General features: G+C 60.7%; 2 protein-coding genes across 2 annotated transcripts in view; one reads left to right on the forward strand and one right to left on the reverse strand.

Moving 5' to 3' along the window:
• Positions 1-2254, forward strand: part of Inpp5a (inositol polyphosphate-5-phosphatase A) — a 169076-nt gene extending 166822 nt beyond the window's left edge. The window contains 3 exon segments of the mRNA XM_047554037.1: positions 1108-1176; positions 1938-2025; positions 2114-2254. Of these exon segments, the coding sequence (XP_047409993.1) occupies positions 1108-1176; positions 1938-2018 (150 nt within the window). The 3' untranslated portion in view covers positions 2019-2025; positions 2114-2254.
• A 2446-nt stretch (positions 2255-4700) lies between these two features.
• On the reverse strand, positions 4701-6555 carry Nkx6-2 (NK6 homeobox 2). The gene is made up of 3 exons (XM_047553975.1): positions 5922-6555; positions 5675-5847; positions 4701-5431 (listed from the first exon to the last, which is right to left on the reverse strand). Exons 1-3 carry the CDS (start codon positions 6325-6327, stop codon positions 5180-5182), a joined length of 831 nt encoding a protein of 276 aa, XP_047409931.1. The 5' UTR covers positions 6328-6555; the 3' UTR covers positions 4701-5179.
• Between the last annotated feature and the right edge of the window lie 2861 nt (positions 6556-9416).

Consider the following 9416-nt stretch of genomic DNA (forward strand, 5'->3'; position numbering starts at 1 on the left):
CCTCCCCTGGAGGCTGCCCGTGGGCAGACGGTGCCATGAGCAGCCTCTGGTGCCATCCATCACGCCACGCTCCGGCTCCTCCTCGTCATGTTCTGTTCTGCTTCCCGAGCCCTGGAACACGGAAGGCGGCGCACTGCTGGGAGCCTCGGAGACGAGCACCAGCGAGGTGTGCCGCGTCAGCCTGCACCGCTGTCGTTTGTTCATCTGTCCGAGATGCGCCAGTGAGGTGCGCCGCGTCTGCCTGCACCGCTGTCATTTGTTTATCTGTCCAAAGATCACGCAGTTGAAAATCCACAATTTTATGCTGCCTTTGCAAATCACCATGCTGCGTTTGATGAATGTGTCCCCACCTGCGTGGCGGTGGCTCAGGCGCGTGAAGGATGAGGCGGTGCTGGTGCCTGTGGTGCCGAAGGTTGTGTTTTTATGCTTCTGGCAGACGACATGCTGGAAAGTAAATCTGACCTTAAGCTTCCTACTGCATTAAAGATAATTCAGTTTCAGCTTTATAGTCTTGGATGCTTCACTTGTGGATGTAAAACTCCAGCCCCGTCAGAGCTGACTGATTACCAGCAACAAACCCACTGCCATCCACACCGCAGCATAGGCACCTGCCAGCCTCCCAGGCGCACTGGGTGAAGGAGTGTGCACAAGTTGCTCTGTGTGGCCCAGAGAGGTCGGCAAGTCTGTGCCGTGAACAGGATTCAGAGCGGACAGCAGCGTCAAAAACACGTGTCCTAGGCAAGGTGGGAAGGCAGAGATCTCGGAGAACCTTCGGAGCATCACCGACAGCCCTGGTGACTGGGCCCCATGCCCCCATGGGCCAGCAGCAGGAGACCTGGGGGAGCCCTGACGGTCCCAGGAGCAGGGTCCTTCACAGGGCAGGGACTGGCCAAGGTGCTGCAGTGCTGTGGGAGCCTCAGGCTCCAGCAGGCCAGCCCCTCCCTCCCAGTGCAGCTCCAACCCACCAGAGCCCCCGAGATGGGGCAGAGCGAGCAATGCCCCACCTCTCTGCCCCCCAGGACACCCTGAAGGCCCTGTCACCTGCTGGTGGGACCATGGGGCACCGCAGCGCCACCCTCACACCACCCCCTCTCTGTTTGCTTCCAGTCTGAGAGCGAGGAGAAGGTTGTCACCTATGACCACATCGGGCCCAACGTCTGCATGGGAGACCACAAGGTGACGTGCACCGTGCTGCGGTCCGGGGACCAGGAGGCTGGGGGGCCGGAGGGTGGGCAGCATTTCTGGTTTCCTTAGTCTGGCTTCACAGAGCAGGTTGAGTTGGCCGGTTTTTATTTAATCTTAATAAAATGCTAAAATAGATAGCCAGGTAGGAAGAAAGGCAGAGGAGACTAGCTGCAGCCAACAAGGTACCTCATTTTCCACTTGTCAGAAGCAGTGGTTCTGCAGCTGATGGTTTTCAAAGGCCACTTCTCCAGCATCTGGAATATTCTGGCCTCACACCTAGCCCCGGCCCACCAGGCAGAGTAGCAGCAAGTGCGTGTCCTGCAAGTCCAGTGCAGTTGGGGACAGCCCCATGATCTGCAGACCATATATACCTGTGACTGCCCCAACCCAGAGCAGCCCAGCAGCCCCCATGGACACTCGGGGCACCACGTTTGGCCCCCTGACCCGTGGCCACAGCCCATTGCAGAGACTGGATGCACTTCCACCGTGTCAGAGGCTGACTTGGCCGTTCTGTGAACCAGTGCTCCTGCTGAGTTTTACCTGCTGACTTTTGCCTTATGAACATGAAGGGGGCTTTCTGGTGCCCCTGTGACCCGTCCCCAGACTGCAGGCCCAGGCTGGCTCTCAGCCTGTGCTCAGAGCACGTGACTGAGCCTCACCTCCTCTGGACGCAACCCCAGCTGCCCCGGAGGCTCGAGGGTCTGTGGCAGGTGGCCGCATGTGCGCACTGACACCCTCCTCTCCCACTGCAGCCCGTGTTCCTGGCCTTCCGAATCGCGCCCGGGGCAGGTAAACCTCATGCACGTGTGCACAAGTGTTGTGTCGTGCAGTGACGTGGTGGTAAATATGCCTCCTTCCCTCAGTTCTCTTTTTCTGCAGCTTTTCCTGGTGTGTTTGTTCCTTTAACAAATCACTGATTCCACCTCAGGGAAGAGTGCCAGCGCAAGGAGAGGGCCCTCCGCGAGACCTCCCTGTAGCAGCGTCTGAACTACGCCTGCAGCAGCAGCAGAACCCGCCAGCAGCACCGCTAGATGGCCGGCCCCACACTTCGCTTCCGCCTCCGGACCACTCCGGGAAAGCCTCACATACCTCACTGTTGTGTCTGTTCGTGTGACATTAAGTAGAAACGTTGGATTTTTAAAAATAAGTCACAGTCCTGTTGCCAAAACTCTAATAGCAAAGAAGTTCTGTATTTTAGATTCCAGAATTTTCCATTTTTAATGATTGTCCGTGGAGGAGCTTCTCCAGCATAGAAACCCCATGGTGTCCGTGCCCTCTGCCAGGAGGTGGCCCCGGGTGCCTGCCAGGTCCCAGGCCACTCCGTGGCCGACTCTACTGCCATGTTACATGGTGTCCGAATCACACTGCAGCTGCTTCCCATTTTTATATATATAAATACATATAAATATATACTTTTTCAGAATAATTTATAAATCTTATCAAAACTTATGCTCCATACACTCTCCAGTATGAATGCGCTGGTAGCAGCAGGCAGGGCTACGGTGGCGGCGAGCCGCAGGCGTGTGGACAGACGGGCCAGCAGTGCCGGAGGAAGCGCCCCTGCACGCTGTGCTAGCAGTGTGTCACTCCTCTGCCTTTTCTGTGTGACGTTAAGAACTGAATGTGAAGTGTATTGCCACCCTGTGTGTACCTTTAAGACTTTTGTAAACTGTTTCGTCTGTCTTTTGTTACTGTTTTATGGTGCCAATATTCTACATTAAAACCATAATCTCGTGGGAGAATTAGAAATAGCATTGTCCGCCTCCCACAGAGATCGCTTCTAACATGGGCTGTACAAAGCACGGGAGAGAAGCCGCTGCGCCTGCTGCCCACCCTGCGGCGGCACTGCGCCCCCAGCCCCGAGCACCGCGCGGGCCACTGCGGCGGGAGACGCCGCGTGGGCGTATTGATCTACTTCGGAACACTACAGCTCCTGGACTGGGCAGGGGCGTGAGGGCAACGTGGGTGGCCACAGAACCACCACACTACAACCCGAGTGACCTGGTGTCTGCGCCGACCCAAGCTCTCCACACTACGGCGGGTCTGGGAGTGCTGCCGTCGCTGCTCACCAACACGCCATCGCCGCCACCACGCAGCGGGTCTGTCTGGGCGTCAGCGCTGGGTCACTCAGAAGGCCTTTGGAAGTGACTGCTCGGTTCCTAAGCAATAAAATTGATCATGGTGAAAACTTCTCCCTGGCTTTGTCCTCCTTCCTTCCCTGTCCATCACCTCTGAAATGCAAAGTGGCCCGAGTGGCCGCCTTTGTGCCCTGTTGTTTAAGCTCAAGCCCATTTGAAAGTCAGTCTCACATATTTTCACAGGATCATTAGGTAGGAATAGAAAAAGGGTCTTTGGGGCTTTTTACGGTAGTTAAAAAAGACATATCCCTCAACATTTTAAGGGGGTTATGTAAACACTTTGCTTTCCTCAAATTTAAAACCGGAAATTCCACTCTTTCCTTGCACTAAGATAAGTCAAATCATACTGCTCCTCTTCTTAAAGACCGTATCTTCCCTTTAAGGACAGGGACAGGGGCTCAAAAAAATTGATTTAACCTTGGTGGTCAAGTGGCAAAAGGCAAAACCTATGCCTTCATGTTTCTCTTCAACATTTTCAAAAACACCTTCCAAAAGACATTTTGTAACTGTATAATGTGATCATTTACACTTACATGAAGTCAAAACTCAACCCCTAAGCTCAAGGAAGGAGCATTTATAGCGCATCAGCCATGGAGAGGGTGCTCCCAGCAGATGGGTTTTTGGTAACAACTGCAGCTCATTTACAGTTGGTGGATATATTTTGTGGTAAGAAAGGGCCCAGGAAAGGTCAGCATGGGCTGCAGGACCACTGGGACAAGCCCTTGCTGATGGGGTCCAGCTGTGGCCAGGAGCCCTGGGCGTGGACTGTTCCTTGTGAGCTGTGAAAGAGCTGTCAGGCCCTTCCAAGTTGTACCCTCTGAGAGCCGGCCCTCTGCGCTGGGGTGAAGCGCTTGGAGGCCATCCCAGGGTCGCTCGGCATGGAGATTTATGAGCTGTCCTTCTGCGGACAGAATTATTTCAGATTTCTCTTTGCAGTCCTAGCTTGAATGAAATAGTGCTTTCTGCCCATGAAAACCCTATTAAAATTGGTAGCCAAGGGCCACAGGGCAGAAATTGCAAACCGGATTTCAAGCGAGGCGAATTTGGTAGGTTTAGCGTTTTGGCTAAAAGACTTTAAAATAAACATTTCAAAATACTCGCGCTGGGAGGCAGAGCCAGCTTGGTCTGAAAACAGGACCCCTGCTGGAGTGACAGGGCCAGCCCACCACCCCAGCTGCAAAAAGAGTAACCTCGCAGGATGCTGGGTCCGGTGGGGGTGGGGGTGGGCACGCGGCTTAGTCACCTTGGGGGAACGCCCCAAACCAACCTCATCCACCTGAGCCAACGTGACCTTGTCCTGCCGGAGGTGTGGGGCGCCGGGTTTCGCCCGCGGGGATCCGTACCTGCTGAGCACGGCGCTCCGTCCAGTCCGGCTCCACTGAGGCCTCTGCTGCGGCTCCTTCCTTCCTGCCAGCCACCCGAGGGTGCGCGGCCGAGTGCCCGCCCGTTCTTGCTGTCTCCACGTTCCCGCGAGCTGCCGCCGCCGGGCGCTCTCGCGCGCCGCCGTGCCCGCCTGTGCCAGGCCCCGAGCCTCGCGGGGAGGACCGACAGTCCGCGGCCCGCAGGTCCTTGCTGCCCGCCCGCTGGCGCCGCGCTCGGTACGGAAGAAACACGCGGTGCAGCCTCAGGAGCCGCGGCTCCAACCCGGACGTGTTAAATAATTTATTGATTATACAAAGTGATCGCCCGAACCCCGCGCCCACGCCAATGGACGCCGCCGGGCCCCGCACGCCGAGTCGGAGCCGGGCCGCTTTATAACTTATTCTGTAAAAATATATATACAAGCTGCGGCGCGGGCGGCGGGCGTTTGGGGCGCCGGGCGCCCTGCTCCTTGGTCCTTCGGCCCGGCCGCGTCCTCACAAGGCGTCCCCCGCGCCGCCGCACGGGCTGACCAGCGCCAAGTTCGAGGGTTTGTGCTTCTTGAGCAGCCGCGTGATCTTCTCATCGTCGGAGTTGGGGTCCAGGGGCCGGTTGTACTCGTCGTCGTCCTCCGCGTCCGAGCCGCCCACCTTCAGCTTCTCGGCGTCTGAGTCCTGCTTCTTCTTGGCCGACGCCATCTCTGCCGCGTGCCGCTTGCGCCACTTGGTCCTGCGGTTCTGAAACCACACCTGCGGGCGGGAGGGGACCGTCAGGGGAACCTCCGAAGTTCCGAGTCTTTGCCGCTGGCCCCCGGCGGCCCCGGCCCGACCCCGCTGTCCGCCCGCGGCCAGCACCGCGCACCGGTGCAGCGGCGCCTCCTGGGTTGGCCGAGGACGGGCAGCCGCTCGCCAGCCCTTCGCAGGACGCGGGTGCCCAGGCCTGCCTCCGCGTAGCAGGGCCCCGGGGAGGCCACCGGGGCCTGCCGCGCTCACCTTCACCTGGCTCTCGGTCATGCCCAGGGAGTAGGCGAGCCGCGCGCGCTCTGGGCCCGCCAGGTACTTAGTCTGCTCGAAGGTCTTCTCCAGCGCGAAGATCTGCTGGCCGGAGAAGGTCGGCCTCGAGTGCTTCTTCTTGCCGTCCTTGTCCAGCACCCCGCCGGCCTGGGCTGCGAAGGAGGGCGGGTGAGAGCGGCCCGCGCGCCCAGCCCGCCCGGCGCTGAACCCTGCGCGGGCCACTTACCCGAGCCGGCCAGGCGCGGGTCCCTCCAGGGCGAGCCCTGCACCACGCCAGGCCAGAAAATGGGCGGGCGCCCAGGCAGCTCGGCCAGCGGCTTGGGGTAGCCCCGCGCCACCGCAGCTGCCGGCCCAAAGTAGACGCCGGCCGACGAGGCAAGCCCGTTGAGGCGGGGCAGACCGCCCAGGAGCCCGCCGCCCGCCGCGCCCACCGGCCGCCCCAGAATGTCGCTGATGCCGTGCGGGGTGCCGAGCGGCAACTGCGTGCCGAGGCCTCCCAGTGCCGGCGCCTTGAAGCCAGCCGGGCCCTGCAGCGCGTACGGGAACAGCGACGTCTTCATTTCGGCCATGTTGTGCAGCGCAGCCAGCGGCGCGCTGCTCAGCACAAACGCGCCCGGGCGGTTAGCGTCCATGGGCGCCGCCGCCGCTGGCCCGGGCGCCCATCCGGGCCCCGCCGCCGCCGCCCGCGCCCGCCGGCCCAGAGAAGTTTGCGCGCGGCGCGGGAGGGCGGGCGCCGGCTGCAGCGGGGCGCGCGAGGCGCGGGCGGGCGCCGACGGCCCGAGCGGGCGGGCGGCTCCGAGGCGGGCTGGGCGGTAGCTGGAGAGACGGCGGGGTTTCAGGCGGCGACAGCGGCGGCTCCCGGGCCGGTCCGAGCGGCGCCGCGCGGGACGGACGCACTGATAACCGCGGGGCCCGGGCGCGGCGCGCGCGCTGATTGGCTGCGGGCACCGGCGGCCCGGCCATTGGCCAGCGCCCCGCCGTCTGCGCGCGCCCCCGCCGGCCACGCACTCCATGAAGGGCCCATTAGCTCGGCAGGTGCCTCCCGGGCTGTAAATTTGCCCCCTGATTTATCTCCCCAGGGACGAAATAAATCCCGTTGGATGGGAGTTTAGTTAGGCAAAGGTTTTAATGGGAAATCAGGAAAAAATACGAGAACATATTTTATCGCCCGAAAGAATGTAGATTTGAAGATCAACTCCACTCGCTCAGTGCGTCCAGTTTGGGGAAGAGCCACCGCGGCCCTATGACGAGGGTCAGCGGGCGCAGGCAGGGACCGTGGTCCGAGCCCCACCCCGCGGTCCTTCCGCCTCGGGACTGAAGGCTTATGGCGAACGTGGTCCTGGGACGTGCCCGCGGAAGGTGGAGAGGCTCGTGCAGATCGGCTTCTGGTCTCGCCAACAAACGGCCCGCGCAGTGTCAGGACAGGACCGGAGGGACAGGGGCCACACTCCGGCCTTCTATTAGCGCATACTGCCTGGAGGTTCCGTGCCTGCAGACACGTGGTGAGGTGGCAGCCCCCAGGTTTCCAGTTGGGGAGGTCAGGGCCTCCCGTTAGAGGTTACCCAGGAGGTTACCCAGCCCGGGGCTGCGACCCAGGACCAACAGTGTCCTACGGAGCCGTTCTCTTCTCAGTCGCAGTCCCCTCGAGGAGAACAGGGACCCCAACTGTCTCAGAGCTCTGAAGCCCAGGGCATGTACAGTGTCACGTTCAAGTCTGAACATGGGTGCGCAACCCTACAGCATGGCCTTTAGACCTGCATGTGGTACCCATGTGACCCTCTGGGTCCAGAGAACCCTCACCCCAGAGAATTGCCGGCGGTTAAATGAGCCCGCAGTTGATTCTTGAGCCCACCCTGGGCGGGCTCTGAGCAGATGCTGCGCGCTGTCACTTTCCTCCGCTTGAGTGATGCTGCTTATTAACTTATTAATACGTGAAGACTATTAAATTATCTGCCACCCGTTGGGAGCCATGACCCAAATGTGTGGAAAAAGATGGCCATTTTGGGCCTAGGGTTCTGAGTGGAGGCTGCTTGCTGAGTTCGGCTCTCCCGGGCCTGGACCAGTTTGTTAACAACGACTTTTCCGTTTTGCTTCAGCTGCCAGGGTTTTGGTGTCGTGGAAGAAGGAGATCTCCGCGGCTCTGTGCGGGGGACCTAGTGTCCACTCCCGCTGCTCCCCTCCAGGGTTCATTTTCGTTTCATGTGCCACAGGTTAGGGTCGAGGTTTAAAAAACCATTCTTGGCTGGGGCGTGGGGTGTGGACCGGGGTTCTGAAGTCGCTCTGACTAGAGCATGCGCTCACTATACTGCACCGCAAGGCACCCCGCAAGTATGGGCTCCCACGCCTGTGCGGTGCGGCCCGGCGAGCGGGGGTTTCGCTCTTCTGGTTTTCTAGGCGGGGTCAGCCCTCATAGTATCCGATTGCGCACCGCATCCCCGCCGACGATCGACCTGAGTTGAGTCAAGCCTAGGGACCTGAACGCAGGACACTTGGGATCTCCTCACTGTCGATGGCACCCAGTTCACCTGGCCCCAGACAGCTCCTGGCCTCGCTCGTGCCCCACGTCCTGGGAGGAAGTATACATCGCGCGCGCAGCGAGTGTCCGAGCACTACGGAACGCTCCTGGGTAGGTTTGGACCCTCCTGGACTCCCAAGTACTGAGGCGGCGGGCCAAGGCTCGGCGGGGCCGCGGGAAGTTCTGGGTTTGGGGGCAGGGCTGGAGAAGGCGGGGCAGGGACGGGTGGGAGGGGCTGGTCCCCATCTCCAGACCCAGCTCCGCTCCACCCAGTGCAACCCGACTCTAGGCAGCGGCGGCCGCAGAGCAGGCTTGCTGGAGTCGGAGTCTCCAGAAGAGGAGCAGGGAGAGGCGCGCCCAGGGGGAAGGGCAGGTGCGCTTTGTGTTCCCGCAGGATCCGGGCAACCTGGGCTCTGAGGCAAAAGGAATGCCGCGCGCAGCTCCAGGCTCCACTGGCTGCTCTCAGTCTGTCGGGAGACTCGTTAACACTGTTGAGACAGAGAAAACAGATCGGTCGCTGCCCTGCGCCCCAGCAACCCTGGGTCTGTGTAAACCAGACTCCTTCCTGAGCTGCCGCCGGAGCGCGCGGGGTCGCGAGTGGGACGGCGGTCTCAGTGTGTAACAGGTGTGCGGTTCTTCAGGGACTCCCAGCCTAATGTGCGGAATGAGGGGGTGAGTGCGGGATCAGGAGGATGGTCTGAATCTGGGCGCCGGAAGTGCGGCGTGCGTTCTGCAGGTGTCCTGTTCAGCCTTGGACGCCCGGGGCACTTCCTCACCCCGCTGGAAGGCTTGACGCGGCGTCCCCTCCCCCCTGCTGGGCAGGTTGCTGCAAGTGGGCTAAACTTTCCTGTGCGCGGTGTCTGGTCGCTGCCCAGAGTCGCATCCGCTCCTGCTGCATCCCCAGGCACCGCCCTCTCGGCAGGATCCAAGGAAGCGCCCCGCCTGCAGAAGGATCCCAGGAGCCGCCCGCCTGAGATGAGAGCGCCGCTGAAGCCCTCCGCGCAGCAGTGGAGAGGTTCGTCAATGCCACCTCCTGGTCTAGCAGAAAATGTCCTACGACTGTGGGCAGCTGGAGACGAGCGTGCACCATTTGGCAGAGCCCTTTCAGCACTTATTTTACCCTTTCAACCTGTGTTTGTTGGGTACCTGCTACGTGCCAGGCCACCCAGGGTGAGAGAAGTAAACGCCTGCGAAGTTCAGCCTCAG

Source organism: Sciurus carolinensis, chromosome 5 (genome assembly GCF_902686445.1).
Source record: "Sciurus carolinensis chromosome 5, mSciCar1.2, whole genome shotgun sequence".
Taxonomy (NCBI): domain Eukaryota; kingdom Metazoa; phylum Chordata; class Mammalia; order Rodentia; family Sciuridae; genus Sciurus; species Sciurus carolinensis.